At 36.3% G+C, this 19,578-nt stretch overlaps 1 protein-coding gene across 2 annotated transcripts in view; it reads right to left on the bottom strand.

The window, feature by feature from the left end:
- Nucleotides 1-19,578, bottom strand: part of hdac5 (histone deacetylase 5) — a 103,266-nt gene that overhangs the window by 71,163 nt on the left and 12,525 nt on the right. For both annotated transcript variants that reach the window (XM_051103536.1, XM_051103538.1), the window contains exon 2: nt 10,701-10,900. In XM_051103536.1, coding sequence (XP_050959493.1) covers nt 10,701-10,722 — 22 coding nt within the window. In that variant the 5' untranslated portion in view covers nt 10,723-10,900. The remainder of the gene's footprint in view (nt 1-10,700; nt 10,901-19,578) is intronic.

Below are 19,578 nucleotides of genomic sequence, written 5' to 3'. Positions count from 1 at the left end.
GTGGTTTCTCACACAGATAACCAACTCTCATACTGGGGACTGTCCTGTGACCGCTGCCATGTTAGGAAAATGTATTTTAAGTATGCTAAGGCAAGCATCACTATTATTGTAGGGTCTGTGAGGTTTGTTCTAAATCCCCAAACCCTAAATATTCAACTTTAATCATTTTATTTTGCAAATGACTCATCACGCATTGCTGTGCTACAAACATTAATGGCACCTCAAATTGTGCGGACTGTACACGAGAGGTGTGCAATATGTGACCCTGGACCACAAAACCTTAAGTAGCACGGGTATATTTGTAGCAATAGCCAAACATACACTGTATGGGTCAAAATTATCACTTTTTCTTTTATGCCAAAAATGATTAGAATATTAATTAAAGATCATGTTCCATGAACATATTTTTTTTAATTTCCTACCGTAAATATATCAAAACTTAATTTTTGATTAGTAATACGCATTGCTAACAACTTTAAAGGCGATTTTCTCAACATTTAGATTTTTTTTGCACCCCCAGATTTTCAAATATTTGCATCTCAGCCAAATATTGCCCTATTCTAACAAACCATACATCAATGGAAAGCTTATTTATTCAGAATTCAAAATCTTATGACTGGTTTTGTGGTCCAGGGCCATATTTGTGTTTCAAAGATGAACACATTTTTAGGGATTTGGAATGACATGAGGGTGAGCAAATGACGACAATTTAATTTTGGGGTAGTCTCGTGTAGCCAGACCTTCAGACTGACAGCACTAGAACCTTGTCCGCTTTAAACAGCCAAGGACGGCCCAAAACGCCATATGACTGACAGGTAAAGCAACCAATCACGTTTTGCTTTGTGCCACGTTATGTCTAGGGGTGCACAAATGTCCCACAATAACAGACCGGTATGTAAAACTCACAGACGTATTTTAAATAGCCTATGCTGCGAACTTAACATACTTCACATACTTTCGAAAATCCAGTGTTTAGTTGATCCTGATAAGCACTCATCTTCACACTCGTAAACATTAGCGGGGGTTGGCGTCACGGCATCTTTGTTCCCAGGCGGAATGTTAAAGGGGTCATCAGATGCCCATTTTCCACAAGTTGATATGATTCTTTAGGGTCTTAATGAAAAGTCTCTAATATACTTTGATTAAAAATTCTCAATGGTTTTGTAAAACAACACCTTTTTTACCTTGTCAAAATCAGCTCTGCAAAAATCATCTCATTCTAAGGGGTTGTTCCTTTAAATGCAGATGAGCTCTGCTCACCCCACCCCTCTCTTCTCTCTGTGGAAAGACGGTCTTGTTTACATTAGCCGCATTTAGCCGCTAAACTTCCTAACTACCACATTATAAGGAAAGGCGATCGCAAAGATTCATAAAAAACGCTTATACACACTTGTGCTGTAAGTGAAGCTGGATCATGAATGATTCGCGCGAACATAGACGGATATATGTAGACCGGGAGGCACACTCCCTTCACAAACAAATGTAATCTACTGCATCTTCAGCGGCTCAGATGTCGGGAGTAAATGACGACCACTATGTTCATTATTACATCCAGCAGCACAACACCTCAATCGCTCAATCTGAGATATTCTTGTCTAACTTACATCCCTGCTCCGGCATCAAAACATGGAAAGTTACTGGACAGTGACAGCTGATCTGAGGTAAGACGCTCATGTCAATCAACTATCGTGGGAGCGGCCTCTGTGGGTGTGACGGCACACTGACAGGCATCTGAGAACGGCTCGATTTGAAAAAGGGGATATTATTTTTACAGATGAATTAAAAACCACTGCATGGATTTTTATCATTATAGGGTAGATTTGTACATACACTGCCAACACACATTAATGTTCAAACAACATGAAAAAGTGAACTTAGCATCCGATGACCCCTTTAAAGAACTCAACACACACACGTCTTCCGGAAATCCTGTAAACTTCAACCAATCCGGTGACGACTTCAAACTCCTGAAGTGTTTCCAATTTTGTGTGCCATATGCATCAGACATTAAACCTTAATCAGACATTAAACCTTAAACATAAAACTTTAAGGGTGTCCCACACACAGCCACTAGATGGCACTGCAAGTGCTAAGAAGTTACAGTATCCATAAATGAACCGTATGTTTTAAATTTAGTCCTTTGATCTACACAATCTATGTGGGTTATACTTTACAGGTCGGAAAATGCTTAAATTGGTATTACGTAGGTACCAAAATACCGCATAAGCTTGGGTTTGGGCCACTGACCACACAGCAACACCCAAACATAATTTTTCTGCGATTATTTTGGAAAGGTGGCATGTCGCTGCTCCTGAATTCGGCCCGGGCGCTCAACGGCCGCGGCCGGTGCTGTGGGATCATTTCACTGCAAGTCGATCCGACACGGCACAGACGAGCCCGGGGCCTGTCGATAGCGCCTGAATAACAGCCGCCCGATCGATGAGCAATTTGTTACCTGTCTTGATTATGAGAAAAAAGAATTTCTCAGGTCCGCAAAATCCATTCTGAAAGTGCTGTTGAGTCCAAAAACAAACCCAATAAAAGAAATTAAACTGAATCACCTGGAAGGAATGAGAAATTAGCTCCAGTTTGCAAAATTGTTTCTTAAATGTCCTCGTTTGAGCGACTGCCAGACATTCCTGTGAGAGAAAGGCAAAGAGAATTAGCTTTCAGTTCTGCTCTGAAATTGGGTCTAAAGGACACACACACACACACACATATACACACATACACACAGAGACAGACGCAAGCCTTCTAAAAAATCCTTCTGAACACATACATGAGCAAATGCGGTCAAATGTATCATTAAACTGCCCATGAAAGCCTGATATGCTGCCTGTATACATTTACAGCGAGAAAAACAACCTTTTTTAGAAGCATCATTTGATGACTCATATCAAGGCATAGACTGATGCACTTACACCCAAAGTGAGGATTCACACACACATACACACACGGCACAGGGGACGCATACAGATTCTTTCTCCTCAAATAGAAAGCTGCGATGACTCATTCTCTGCACAGCCCTAACTGCAATGCTCCTCCCTGCCAGCAAATACACACACACATACATGCTTACATACACATACACACTCGTGTGTATTTATTCCACCGTTTCAAATATTAACACATACAGATAATGACAAGATCCTCTGTGTTGGAAGAAGGCCTCCTGCGGTATTCCAGAGAAATCAATGTTTCGAACAGGTTGACTCATTTAAAGCGGCGTTTACTGACCCGTGTCTCGCTCGCTTTTTAGACAACAAACCGCTCTAATTATAATGAGAGTTGAGTTGCAAATGGAAACGGAGGTTTATAAGAATTATGGATGAAGAAAAGTGCACGCACAAACATGACAAAATGATTTAATGTGTGCGTTTATGTCTGGAAAATGCCATTTTAGAGCATTTGGTCATTTGTGTTGTTTAAACAGACATGAGAACGTCATTGAGCTTTCAATAGAGATAGAAAGATGTTTGTTTTGACCAACGCTTTTTTTTTTTAACAGGTTTATCCATTCTTTGATATCAGGTCTATTGATAAACTCTGCACTTTTTGTTGTACTGTCAAAAAGCAGATGCAAAAAAAGAAATGCAGCAAATGATATTAACAGCTACCGTTTGAAATGGGTACTCCCTTTCAAATTCAAAATATTGGAGAGAGTTGTTTTGTCCGCTCCCTCCTCCTCAGACTCGACACTCAAATGGGTTGCCAGATTGAGGACAAGCAACAGGAATGTGCCTTGCACTGTAAGTTAATGAGTTGATTTAGCCACATTTGAATATGTCTTAGAGCTTTTTTTAGATGTATCTCGATGTTTTTTAGATCAGGTAGAATTTGCAATCTCTAACCCAGTTTGTTTGCTCGCTTTCATTGCTATACACTGTGTTTTCCACCCAATAGCAACCCAAAGCGTTGAAATACTACTGGGTAAATTGGAAGTGGGAGAAATTACACACACCAAAATTAGGGATGCACCGAAACGTATCGGCCGAAATGCTTGCGCGTTTTGTCAGTAAAGCCGGTTCTGTAATCAGCGGTAAATGCCATCAGGTGCGTGATTTCACGTTGAGCCATATATACTACACACAGCCGTTGTTCACTGACGAGCTGCGCAAATCCATGTTCATTATCAGCGTGAATTTGCGCAGCTCGTCGGTGAACAACGGCTGTGTGTAGTATATATGGCTCAACGTGAAATCACACACCTGATGGCATTTACCGCTGATTACAGAACCGGCTTTACTGACAAAACGCGCAAGCATTTCGGCCGATACGTTTCAGTGCATCCCTAACCAAAATAAAAACAGACATTCAAACAAGGAACACATATGTGACCATGGACCACAAAACCAGTCATAAGGGTAAATTCGAAATTGAGATTTATAAATCATGTGAAAGCTAAATAAATAAGCTTTCCATTGATGTATGGTTTGTTAGGATAGTACAATATTTGGCCGAGATACAACTATTTGAATATGTGGAATTTGAGGGTGAAAAAAAATATATATATATCAAAATATTGAAAACAATACTGGTTTACAGCCATAAATTTTATGTTTGTGAATGCACAAATTTTAGGATGTTTATTCACAAAGGGTGTATTTTGCATAAAACTACACAGAGGGTTTTCACAAGATGCACTCTTTTACAGACATGACAGCAATATATGCATGTTAATTTAATGAGAAAACTCATTATTAGGGCTAAACAATTATCCAAATAACATCCAAACTGCTATTCGGTCAAGTATGATTATTAAACCAAAATGTGATCTAATTAATAAAAGATTAATTACATGTAATAAATTAAAATATAATAAAATATATTATTAGAAAATAACATATTATTTAAAAAAAAATATCAAATTATTACACAATTATTATAATAAAAATACAATAAATATGTGTAATTAATAATTTAATGAAATATAATAATAATAATAATGATAATAATAATAACAGTATATAACAGCAACAATAATCGTGATATCTACAATGCAGCAAAACAAAAAGTAAATAAAATTCAGTAAATATCGCAGTCACATTTGTCAAAATAAATTGCAACATTAGGGCCCTATGAAATGTGTTATTTTTTCCTAAATGTATTTTTTAATTTTTGTGGATTTCATTTTTTTCCATTTTCATTTTTCCTTGACTCAAGTGGTTAAATTAAATTTTGTTAATCAAAAGCATGTCTAATTAACTGAAATCATGACACAAAAATGAAATTTTAAGGCCCTATGAAATATGTTTTATTTATTTTCTAAATTCTCAAATTTAGTTTTATGTTTACCAAATTTTGTGTTTTCCATTCATTTTCTGGATTTCATTTGAATGGTTTCATTCAACTAAAAAATGAATTGATTTTATAAAAAAATAATAATAATAATAATAATAAAAAAAAAAAATAATAATAATAGTAATAATAAATGATCTTTTTTTTCAGAAACACTGTTGTGTATTTAATTTCTTTTGGTAATTAAATTCTGGTAAATAATTTTTCTAGTAAATATTCCTTAAAAATAATAACTGTATTATTAGTAGTAGTAATATCATTACATCAAGTAATATATTTCTTTCACAGTTTCTTCAAGATAAACAGAACTTTTACTTTGATGGGTTGCTGTGAAGACCTTTACGTTTCTGTTTGCAAATGATATGATGGTAGTTTTACTTTTTCCTACAAGACATAGTAAAATGTGCGTAAAGTGACTCTAGAGATTATGTTTATGTGTTCATGTACTCATACTGAGGCTGAAAACACCATGAGCATCATGCATACTTCAGTATGTGCGTAGTAAAGAACATGCAGGATTCATATTTAAACAGTATTTGTGGCACAGACACTAGTCCATATCGCATTTTGATTAAAGTGTACTGACCTACTTTTGATTATTTATCCAAAATTTGCCAAATTCCATGACATTCCACGTTATATAGTCAATTCCATTTTTACAACTGGAATCCGCAATTCTATCCACATTTCCAGCATCGCCGAAATCATAGGGCCCTACAACATGATTTTTTGGCTAAACCGTGCAATCCTACTCATTAAAACTAAAGTGAGGGAGTTGACATCAAAAGCATTTTATCATTAAACAAATGCTAATACATTAATCTTTAAATGCCTTTAGATGTCACATGTTGGATAACAGCTAACCCAAACTTTAGAAAATATGTATTCAAAATTCAAGGGGGATAAAACCACAGAAAGCAGCATGTTCTCCTGTCACTCCACAGCATCTCTGAATGTGTTTGCACATCCTTTTGTGGTACAATTTTAGCTTCATTAAAGACGCCATTACTAAATCACAAACTACTGATTGACCTCAGCAAGACACGGACATGCAGGAAAGTTCAAAGAGAAAGTGCAAGAAAACATCTTAAAGACACATAATCCTGAAAAAACAAGAGCACAGCAAAGCGACAGTGCATAACGTTTGACACGAGCGTCCCTGAACTTGCCCGGTGCAAAGCATGGAGCCTATTACAGTGAAGGGCTTCTGCAGATGAAATGACCTTTTATTGGAGGAACAGAACTGTACGACATGTCCCCGACAGAACAAAAGGCCTCGCTGCATGGTTGAATGGATTGAAACTCGTTTTTCCTCGATGGGCCTGTATAGGCCAGATCACATGGAGCTCCAGGCTCACTGGACATCATCACAGACAAGCAAAGCAAGGTCCTTTGATACGGCACAACATCAAAAGCATCCTGAGATGATTAACATGATGATAGCTGATTATTTCAGCTTGGTGCACTTGACTAAACTATGACAGACAGCTCTATAATAAAGCAATATGACAAAAGAGGTGGAACATTACAGTGATTTTACTTTAATTTAAGGGGTGTCGTTAGGCACTACGTTGAGTTTTTAAATCAGATAACAGCAAAAATAAAATAATTCAAGTAGGGATGCACTGATTCTGATACACATAATTATTTTCATGCTAGTAAAATTCTATGCTATTTTGTAGGGCTGGGCAAAAAATATAAATTGCTCAATTTTAATTGATTTTTACAAAACAATATTGATTCTTAAATCTCAGGAATCGATTAGTCTAACCTGTTTTCAGTTAATAAACGGAACACTGTAGCGCACCTCTCATTAAATAAATCACAAAAAGCTTTGTGCTTTATTGCTTTTGATATAAAAGTCTCAGATTTCAAATTCTGTCTATTTTATTACAGTATTCAAATAATAATGGCCCTGTTTAATGTGGAGTGACAGATCGCTGTAGCACATCAGTTTCAGAGAAGCGGAAACACAAAGCGGACAAGAAATGATCGTCTCCTCTGACTTAATACTAGTATTAGCATGAAATAAACATGAATAAACCTCCATAGAGATTTTAAAAGAAAGCGCACAATTTACCAAAATCTGTATCTGTCTCATGTAATCGCTCAATCAGCGTTCTGAAAGATCTCAAAATAACAGCTTGTAAACAATGTCACGTAACGTCCCATTTACCTCAGAAAAAAACATATCTGGTGAACTGGTTAGTCAGCTAGAAAAATAACCTCTAGAGAGGAGCATTTTGCTAAATATATGCACCATATAACATATTCATTATCATTTTTAATTAATTTATGTTTGAATAAATCTGTCAAGTTTTTATGACAAACAGCATTTAAATTTGTATACAAATCAGTTCATTTTAACCTTCAATATTATAGTAATTAGTACGAACTGACTCGCATGTATATTTCACAGCATTAGATGAGATACGATTTGTACCTGAATAATATAATACAGAGTTGTCAAAAGGTAGCGGGTTCGATATTTTCAGTACTGAAATTTTAAAAGCGTCCATTTCCCACTGTAGCCAATCACAGTCATGTCTGCTGAGCGCGTGAACACTATGGCCAATCAGCGATGTTTAAAAATCGCCTCAACAGCGCTCAAATATGAGCGGGAAATGGACGTTTTTTAAAATTTTAGTACCGAACCTGCTACCTTTTGACAACTCTAAATGTAATATAATATAATGCGACATAACATAATTAGGGGAGGTACCGTACACATATACAGTCAAACCAAAAATTATTTGGACACCAGATATAATTTAGAATATTTTTTTAGTAGTGGGTACAGGACACTAAATAAAACTCCTTAATGTAATAAAAAAAGACCAGTTAAAGAAAATAAAATGACTCGATAGCTGCTAGCTGAATAGCTATCATGACAGACCTGGTACAATGTTACCCACAGAATCACAACATCTGCTGTTATATATGACGAGTACCTTCCTAAGCTGGTTTCATTGGAGCTGTACATTCAATAAAATGTCAATCACACTGGCACACACACACACACAGAAAGAGCCAATGAGATTGCATCAAAGCGAGCAAACGGGCCAATCAGCGAAGAGCCCTCGGGCAGTGTTGATGTGGAGCGGGGCACAGCGTAGAAGGTTGCCACGGCATCCACTGACATTCAAAGACGTCATGAGGGGGACAGAGGGTTAATAGAGGTTGTTACCGGTTCTAATTATAAACGGCAGAGAGTCAGAGAGAGGCAAGCGAGGAGCGCTGGGGAGGAGAGAGCGGGGGCGGGCACAGGGCCGAAGGTATGAATTAAAGGAGCATTAAGAGGGGGCTGATGGGAGAAGAAAGGGGCGAGGAGGAGAAGAAAGCTGCAAAGTACGCCAACAGATGCAGCAAGACGGACAAAACCCACAGGTTTTGTTTGCCTGAGCAACAAGTCGAGAAACCCTGGCGAGCTTCACCTGAGACGAGACAATTATATGCAATTACGCACACAATCATAACAACGGGTTACTCGCCCGCTGACAGACCAAAAATCTTCTTCCAAACGTGATCTGTAATTGCTACAGCTGTGAGTCACGCTGCACTACTACTACTATAACAACAAACGCCTTTAAATAAAGCCACACTAATCATTTGTTTTCCTTAACACAACGCTAATATGTCCAAATGATGTCTTGCCACTAATTGCAGTGCAAATTTGAAATTATCACCACATTTTGTGAACCAAAAAATGTTCACGATTTTAGTTTAATTTAGGGATATAGTTGCTTAAAAGAGCTTCACAGTGAGGACTAGAGCTAACTATCATAACACTGCAAAACAATTAAGAGTATCTGGAGGTTTCATAACTTGCTCAAAAGTACAAAACTATTAATTCCACATAAATTGGCACAATGAAAACAGAAATAGAAGTTTTAGCCACAGTATGTGGCTAAATGTGGCTTTTGGCTGGGAAGCCAACTAATATTAGTTCTGAAAAATAAAACTAAATAAAATAAAAAATTACTTGTGGTTTAATATGCGCAATCAAAACAATACGCTGGGAGAAAACAGTATCCATAGTCGATCATCTACATTTGTTTCCATTAGTTTATGGACTTGTCTAAAATCAACCAATCAATAATGATAATAATAATAATAATAACAACAACAACAACAACAACACCAATAATAATCCTGTTCAAGTTTGGGCTATCCAATAAAATAAAGTAAAATAAAATAAAATAAAATGTGGTCCTTTTAATTAAAGAAATGAATTGCTTGTGGTTTAATATGCGCAATCAAAACAATACAGCTACTGTGAGAAAATAGTATCCATAGACAATCAAATAAATTTGCTTTTATTATAAATAATAAAAATAATCCACTTCAAGTGAGGGTTTGCCAAAATTTAAAAATATGTAGCTGGAAAGCCAACTAATATTAGTTCTGAAAATATAAACAATAAAAGTTAAAATATACAATTGAGCTATGCAATATATATTATATATATATATATAAATAAAATAAAATAATAAAGGCAATTTGTCCCTTTTAAATCATGAAATGAATTAATGGTTTAATTTGGTTCATATAATAATAATAATAATAACAATAATAATAATCTTTCAAGTGAGGGTTTGCCAAAACGTAAAAAACATGTTGCTGAAAATCCAACTAATATTAGTTCTGAAAGTATAAAAATGAAAAGTTATAATATAAATTGAGCTATCCAAAAAAAAAAAAAAAAAAATTAAAAATTAAAAATGAAATAAAACAAAATAAAATTTAAATGAAATAAAACTGAAATAAAATAACACTATTTCCACAGGTCAGGTAAAGAAAAGTGGAAAAATTGCTGAACAAAATACAACCAAATTGTGCTGCCCTGAACAGATTTATACTATATCTATTTTATTTTTTTATCCAAGTCAAACCAGCAAAAACAACAACACTTTATGTATGCAGTGCTACCAAAATCAGAAAACGCGAACGTTCACATACTTCAGCTCTTCTTTGTAGGCCCAGATGGAATCTGGAGTTCAAGCTGTAGAATTCTGGAATTAAGACTGGAATACACCACACAAACTAAACAAATTTAAAAGACTGAAGCTGAACACATTTAAAACACTAGGCACATACAAACACACAAACATGTACCGCATTTCTAGGAAATGCATGACAAATGGAAAACAATGTTTTCTTTAACTACCTCAAAATATGAAACATGTTTGATATTCTCAGACTGGACGTCAAAGTCTGCGCCCACCATACATAACACAGTTTTCCATGAAATTGTTCAACTCCTGCTGACCAAAATCTGCAGACTGCCTCTGACTTTCAGCAACTAGCACTTCCTCCTGTAGACTGTAAATCTGGCCAAAAGTCACATAGTGTATTCCAGCCTTTAAACTCCTGGTGCAACATGAGTGAGTAAAATCCCTTACCGGGTGTGTTTGATGAATTCATGGATGACGCCACGGATCTTCTCCGCCTCTGAAATTCTCCAAGTAGCAGGAAAAGATGCTTTTCGAATAAACCTCAGTGTGCGACCTCAGGTTCGCCTGGTTTCAGAGGCAAGACGCCGAGCTCTAAAGGGGGTCCTCGGCGTCAGCCATGACCCAAGATGGCCAGCCGAACACCCTCACTGTAAGAAACACAAACGCATTAATGAACCTGAAAAGTTTTGCCATGCAAGACACATACTCAAACTTACAGTAGAATGAGGCTGTGATCTGTCTGTAAAGCAAAAATTTTTTAAATAATAGCAAAACAGCTCATTTGTTTTTCAAAGACAGTACAAAGTCCTCTAGCAGGCTATTAACAGAAATTGTAAGAGTCATTAATGCCTGTGTCAGAATGTTGCTCTCATAACAGGCTTGTATATTTGCCGCTTCCAAAACAGATCCAGAGGATGTTAATGGATGACTCACCCTGCCTCTAAGTCAGCGGAGACGCACTACAATACCCACGCTGCCTAGCAGCGACTGGATACGCAGCAGGGTAGCACATTACCCACGCTGCCTTATCATTCTACCAAGAGCCCTGCCCCAAGCAACGAAGAGAAAGGTTCTGGACCGTCTAGTTTTAGTGATTATTAAAAACACTGGCCCACACTTCCTGAGCCTTGGGCCTGTTAAGTATTCAAGTAGTTAATGTTATGCACCAAAAAGCATTCGGGTTTGGGGATTTTAACAGTCTGAAATATATTTTAATGCAAATGCACACATCAACAACATGTGCATGATTTTTTATGTAATTTATTTTTTTTTTTTACATGAAATCATTGGTAAAACTGGCAGCTCTGCATTGAGAAGTTGCCTTGCATTGCATGCAATGGGACAGTAGCCTCACCTGCTGGTTGAATCATGCAAATGCAGTCTGGCTGCAGTGTAATTTGTCTAATGACCGAATGTGCCCTCAGCACACTTTCTCTGCTATGGAATAGTTAATGGAATCGATCACTTTTTGATTAGTCTTTAATTATTAAGTGGTCAGCAGTATACTATGTGCGTATAGTGTTCCTACTTAAATGAATCAGTACCTTTGTGAACACAATGTGTTATCAGCTGAGAGCCAATAAAGCGTAATGAGTGACTGATAAATGTCAGAAATAGTCCTGCTGTTTTGCTTTGACGCACTTAGAGCATAACTTGAACTTGGGCCAGAACTTTATGGTAGCTGGATTTCTTGTGTAGTCTTTCGACTTAGCGCTAATCTCGAACTACAAATCCCCAATTTATGAGTCTTGAAGAATGTGGCTCAACAAAATAACTGTTCCTAAGATGTGTTTCTTAAATTTCACAAGCGGTGTTCATTTTCGATGTCCACTAAATCAAGTCTTGAACGACAGTTCAATTCTATAAAGGAATGCAAATAAAAATGAACGAAAAATACAACCGAGTTAAAATATCAAAGATATTTCTTTTATATTTTAGGAATTAAACAATGATTTATGTATAAAGAATAAACATGCACACACAAAAAAAAAACCCTGAATGGTTTCAATTCTGCATTCAGATGTATATAATGGCCAATGCATCCCAACTGGAAATTAATATGGGAAGTTTGATAAGGTAAACAAACAGCTTCAATATAAAAGTATGATTTTCCACTAAATGTGACCTTGGACCACAAAACTAGTCATAAGGGTCATTTTTTTTGAAAATTAGATTTTGTACATTATCTGAAAGCTGAAAAAAAAGCTTTCCATTGATGTATAGTTTGTTAGGAGAGGACAATATTTGGTCGAGATACAACTATTTGAAAATCTGAGGGTTCAAAAACAAACGCAAAATATTGAAAAATCACCTTTAAAGATGTCCAAATGAAGTTCTTAGCAATGCATATTACTAATCAAAAAATAAGTTCTGATATATTTACGGTCGGAAATTTACAAAATATCTTGGAACATGATCTTTACTTAATATCCTAATGATTTTGGCATAAAAGAAAAATAATTTTGACCCATACAATGTGCTACTTCTGACTGGTTTTGTGGTCCAGGGTCACAAATACTCAAGATGCAAATCCCTAGTAAAATGCAAAATGCAAAAAGAAAATTGCATAATAAACATGTAAATAAAATGCTATCTGATTAACTTTTGTTAATTTTGGCATCACAACAATATTGTTCAGTAGTATAGTATGAAAACTGAATATTCATTTTGAGATTTGCTAAAGATGACAACAAATAGTATTAAGTTATTGCATTTATTGTAAATTAGTGTATTTAAAAATTAACCAAGTGAGTGTTAGATCATTTAAATATTTAGATGCCACTGCAGACTCTAAGCTTAAGTTTAATTTACATATAAAGAAAATGTCTAAGACTATTAAGACAAATCTGAACTGTTTTCGTATGATAAGACCATGTATATCTCTTAAAGCAGCTCAGTTTATGATCAGTTTATGCTATGATATTATCACATATAACCTATTGTGTGATAATTTGGGGTCAAGCTTCTCTATCAGTTGTTAAGCCTGTAATGTCACTATACAAACAAACTTTAAAAGTAAGTGATCAGAAACCAATGAAATGGCATCACTGTCAAATTTTTCAAAAGTATGATTTGTTAAGTTTTGACAATTTTTTAAAGCTTTCATTTATTTAACTGTATATATGGCCTTGTCCCTGATGTAGTCTGTTGGTTAGTCTGTGTTACACACGTAGTTATCTACATGTTTATTGTACTTGTATTGTTTCTTGTGATGATTGTGCTTGTTTTTTATTTGGTTGTTTTGATTTTATGCAAAAGCTTAACCAGGGACGATGACTGCAAACTAGCTCTATGCTATAGACCCTATGCACACGGCATCGGTTGTCTGTGTGTAACAATGCCTAGTGTATTGTCCCTGTTAAAAAAACAAACAAATAAAATAAAAATAAATAAGAACAACGGTAAAAATAGGGACATACACAATTAAATTTCTACAACTAAGATTTATCTAATATATAAGATAATATATAATATGTAAGGTTTGTATATATTTTTTGCTAATTAATAATGGAAATTAATACTTAGGACTAACACAAAATAAAATAAAATAAAACTAGCAAGTAACTAGGAACCATTAAAGGGATAGTACACCCAAAAATAAAAATTCTGTCATTAACTACTCACCATCACGCTGTTCCAAACCCATAAGAGCTTTGTTTTAGAACACAAATTAAGATATTTTTTAATAAAATCTGAGAGCTTTCTGACCCTGCATAGACAGCAAAGAAACTGAAACGTTTAAGGCCCGGAAAGGTAGTAAGGACACTGTTAAAATAGTCCATGTGACATCAGTGGTTCAACCTTAATTTTATTAAGCTATGAGAACACTTTTTGTGTGCAAAGAAAACAAAAATAATGACTTTATTCAATGATTTCTTCTCATCCCTGAAAGTCTTTGACGTGCACTCATGAGAGTACCACAATGCATCGTCGAATAAAGTTATTTTGGTTGCGCACAAAGTATTGTCATAGCTTTATAACATTACAGTTGAAGCACTGATGTCACATGGACTATTTTAATGATGTCCTTACTATCTTTTTGGGCCTTGAATGTGTCAGTTGTGTTGCTGTCTATGTAGGGTCAGAAAGCTCTTGGATTTCATCGAAAATATCTTAATTTGTGCTCTGAACATGAACGAAGGTCTTACGGGACAGGAGTACGTGAGTAATTAATGACAGAATTTTAATTTTTTGCTGAACTATCCCTTTAACTACCAACCACCAAACATTTATCTTGCAACCTTGCTAGCAAACACAGAAATACAATAAAAACCACTCAGAACACCCTATTAATTGTGACAGCACCACTCACATGATGATTTAATGAAATCATAAAAATCAAGTTAAGAAAAACAAGAGTCACTGCAGAAAGTTTGAGTATTTTCTGTCATGGTCTGCAAACAAAACTATGGACCTACAGTATGGATCTTTTCTCACGTCATTCTGAAAGGCTTGTTCTTGTCTTTGGCCACAGCCAGCTCTGACATGTCCCAGGGCCTTGTGGGGCGCTAACATGCTGGTACAGTTCCTGGAAAGCCCTGTATTGACTAAAGAGCAGGCTGAAGCTGGTCTTTAAAGCTCTGGCAGTGATTTAATGGAAGAGCTGAAAACTCCTCCTGTCCAAATCTTTGTCACTCCTCTCTGTCTCTCTCTCTCTGCTCTCGTGCAAGCGGTCAGGCTTGGTGCCAGAATGCTGATCAGCGTTTAATGCTCTTAAAAAGGATGGGACATTGGAGGAGAGTTTAAACACTGGCTCGCTCGTCAATGTGCCCGCTTGAGAAAATCACGCTTCCCGAGGTGCTTAGCTCTCTTTCTTTGAGGCTGAGAATATGAGAAGGCATCAGTCACTCAACGCGGGTGTGAATACAGTGGGGGTGGAGATGTGTTGATTAGCACTCGCTAGCGTCCGTGATTGATGTTAAACCCTCATGCATCTCTCTGAATGAAGGTTTCCAGACCATACAGGTCCACTAATTCTCTCCATCTCTGTCACACAATGATGACACAAACCCCAAGAGAAAACTTAGTAGATCCAGAAAGGCATCAAGACATCAACATTTTTGGGATTCACATAAGCTTACAGTATATGAATGTAATGTAAGAATAGCACTATTAGGAATAAAAGCAACAGAAGATTTTCTATTACTAAACTGCTGAAAGCACAGTGCCAACTTATTTCACAAACTAAACTGGAATAAAATTATTGTGTAATTTTTGGGGACTTATGTCGTCGTTTTGTATTGTTGTCTAGTGTGGTTCTTGCTTCTTTAGGCCTTAAATGAAAAGTTCACTTTCAGAACAAAAATTTACTCAGCTCTTGTCATCCAAGATGTTCATGTCTTTCTCTCTTCAGTTGTGAAGAAATTATGTTTTCTGAGGAAAATATTTCAGGATTTCTCTCTATTGTGCCTGCGAGTTTTAACTTTCAAAATGCAGTTTAAATGTATCTTCAAAGGACTCTAAACATTCCGAGCCAAGGAAGAAGGGTCTTATCTAGCAAAACGATTTGTTATTAAAAAAAACAAAAAAAAACAAAACTCAACTGACTGTCTTGTCTAGCTCTGTGCATTCCGATTCGATACAGTGTGGTTATGTTGAAAAACTCCCATCCCATTTTCTCCTCCAACTTTAAAATACATTATTGCACAAGAACCGACCCAGTGTTTACAAAGTGAACGTGCAAAGATGGTCAAATGCCCTTTACAAAAAGAAAGTTAAAACAGCGACGATTTTGAAGTTGACCCAGAGCTAGAAAAGATGAGCATTTGAGGTTAAAAAGTATACAAATTGTAATTTTTTTTAGAAAATAACTGATCGTTATGCTAGGTAAGACCCTTCTACCCTTCTTCCTCGGCTGGGATCATTTAGAGCCCTTCGAAGCTGCATTTAAACTGCTGATCCCCATTGAAGTCCACTATTGGAGAGAAGTCCTGAAATGTTTTCCTCAAAAAAAATTTTTTTACGACTGAAGAAAGACAGACATAAACATCTTGGATGACAAGAAGGGTGAGTAAATTATCTGTAAATTTTTGTTCTGGAAGTGAACTTCTCCTTTAAGCACTAGAGCTGAGTGTCGACAGATTTCTTGATTCAGTTCAGATTTATTTATTTATTTATATTTGAGTATTAATGCCGATTTCGTTCACACATGAAATAAATTCTCTCTGAATTTTCTCTCAGTAAATGTTTCAGGCTGATTCAAATCAGTAACTTGTCTTTTAGAGCTATTCATTAAAAGAGCTGACTCATAAGAGTTAATCAATTCAGGATTCAGGCTATTGTTTTGGATTTAAAAAAAAAAAGAATTTGCTCATTTAAGTAAAACACAAGTGAGATAAAATAAAATTCTCTCAGAATTCACTATCTTTCCTCAAGTTTTTGAGGAAAACATTACAAGATTTTATGTCGTATAGTGGACTTCAATGGGGATGAATGGGTTGAAGGTCCAAACTGCAGTTTCAATGCAGCTTCAAAAGGCTCTACATGATCCCAGCCAAGGAATAAGGGTCTTATCTAGTGAAACAATTGTTTATTTTCTAAAAGAAATTTTAAAAATTGCTATGCTTTTTAACCACAAATGCTCAGCTTGCACTAGCTCAACTTCATGCATTAAGTAATCATGTTTGAAAGGTCAACCTTGACGTAGGCGGTAGTACAAAGAGTGTCTACAAAGCGAATATGCAAAGAAAGTCAAGATGAGCATTTGTGATTAAAAAGTATATAATTTTTTTTTTAGAAAATGACAGACCATTTCAGTAGGTAAGACCCTTATTCCTTGGCTGGGATCGTTTAGAGCAATTAGAAGCTGCTTTGAAACTGCAATTTGGACATTCAACCCACTGGCCACCATTGAAGTCCACTATATTGAGAAAAATCCTGGATTGTTTTCCTCAAAAACCTTAATTTCTTTTCGACTGAAGAAAGAAAGACATGAACATCTGGGATGACATGGGGGTGAGTAAATTATCAGGAATTTTTATTCAGGAGTGAACTAATCCTTTAATGTTTAAAAATCACACAACCTACTAAACTTTGCATCCATCCATTACAGCCTCATTTTCTTGCAGATCACATTAAACATCTACTCTGATTATGGTCCATTTTCTAAGTCAAACAAAAACTGTAAGGAGTTGTGGCAGAAAGCAGTCACAGAAATAATTGTAGTATTTAAAACCTTTAACCACTTCTGACTGCTGGCTGGAGAGCTGCGGATGCATTATCCAAGTGACGTGTGAAGATTAAAATAGTACAACAGATTCAGCGTGCTGCCGCACTCCCCATCGTTCTCCCACCCCCTGGGATGGGCGTACAGACGCGGCGGGCCTGCGGGGAATAAGCGGGGCATTCGATTGCAGGGCGATGGGTGAGCTGTTCCACAAAAATCAGGTGAGCGCTGCCTGGTGACCCAAGAAGAGCTCGCCTAGGAGACGGCGGAGACAAAAGCCCTTGCGTCATTCCCCCTGAGATGAGATCAAGAGGTTTGTTTGACTTGATTTTAAAGGAGGCCTTTCAGATTCAGCACTCAGCACTCATTTAACCAAATACAGATAATCATCCATGTGGCGTCACGCAATGAACACGCTGACAACATACTATAACATATAAGATCAATAATATTTACACCTTTAGTACCAGGTGCACGTAGTCAGGTAAGGTTACAGAGTCCTTGCCGAAATTGGTCATTAGCATGCAGCATGGAGCATGTCAGGTATGGCAGCCGCCCAAGAGAGTGGCGGTGTCCTCCATCAGACCTCTTGAGTCTCTGCCCACTGTGCTCCAGGATTCTGCATAGCTCATCCACAAAGACAAATTCACCTCCCTATCCCTTTAGCAATGGCTGCCTAACACACCAGACATTAAACCAGACTTTCTGATAATTCAAAAAACACCCAAATATGATAATACCCTAGCAAAGGGGCTCCCCTCCTAAAAGATTATAGGATTATTTCACTCCTGAATTAAAATTTTCCCGATAATTTACTCATCCCCATGTCATCCAAGATGTTCATGTTTGTCTTTCTTCAGTCGAAAAGAAATGCAGGTATTTGAGGAAAACATTCCAGGATTTTTCTCCATATAGTGGACTTCAACGGGGATCAATGGGTTGAAGCTCTAAATTGTAGTTTCAATGCAGCTTCAAAAGGCTCTACACGATTCCAACCGAGGAATAAGGGTCTTATCTAGTTAAATGGTTATTTTCAAAAAAAATAAAAGAAAAATGTATATACGTTTTAACCAAAAATGCTCGTCTTGCACAAGCTCTGCAATGCTAACATGCAACTTAAAAATCACCCGATGTTGTTTCGCTTTTTTTTTTGTAAGGGGCATTGGTTTGTCTTTGATGTCATATGCTTTGTAAACACTGCACTGATACTTCTGCCTACATCACGTGTGACCTTTCAAACGTGACTACGTAATGCATGAAGTCGAGCTAGTGGAAGACCAGCATTTGTGTTTAAAAGGAGATCATTTGTGTTGCTAGATAAGACCCTTATTCCTTGGCTGGGATTGTGCAGAGCCCTTTGAAACTGCACTGAAACAGCAAGTTGGATCTTCAACCTGTTGATCCCCATTGAAGTCCACTATATGGAGAAAAATCCTAAAATGTTTTCCTCAAAAACCTTAATTTCTTTTCGACTGAAGAAAGACATGAACATCTTGGATAACAGTGGGGTGAGTAAATTATCAGGAAAATCTAGAGTAAACTAACCTTTTACAGCAGCTATATAAATTAACATGCATTAAAACCTATTACAGTGTGTAATAAATGTGTAAATATCTGGACTATATAAATACTTTCTAATAAGGCAGGGCACTATAAGTACAAAAAAAAAAAAAAAAATGCACTGATCAATTTAGAATCATTTTAAACGATTCTGAATTACTTGGCTTTTCATGTTTTTTTGTTTGTTTGTTTGTTTTTCATCAGAATAGTCAAAAGAAATCATGCAAAATAAACTATTGTATTGAAGTTTATCTATTCTTATCTGTAGAATTGTATTGCAATACATATCTTCAAAGGCTGTTTTTTCCTCACACGGAGAGACAGAAATTTTCCCTTCAGTAGCACTTATATACACACACCACACTTTTACAGTTTTATTTCAATTTTCAGTACCATCCTGAAGCTTTTTACAGACGGGTTTGTTCATATAATTTGCTTGATTTGACACAATGTTTTATTTCTAAAAATAGGGATGAAACGATACCACTTTTTTTACAAACTGATACGAGTACGAGTATTTTCATTTGTGTACTTGCCGATACAGAGTACCGATACCGATACCTGATACTTCTTAGATTTGGTTTCAATGAAAGTGCAATT

The sequence above is a fragment of the Labeo rohita genome, chromosome 3 (genome assembly GCF_022985175.1).
Source record: "Labeo rohita strain BAU-BD-2019 chromosome 3, IGBB_LRoh.1.0, whole genome shotgun sequence".
Taxonomy (NCBI): Eukaryota; Metazoa; Chordata; class Actinopteri; order Cypriniformes; family Cyprinidae; genus Labeo; species Labeo rohita.
This window is presented reverse-complemented; position numbering and strand designations above follow the sequence as displayed.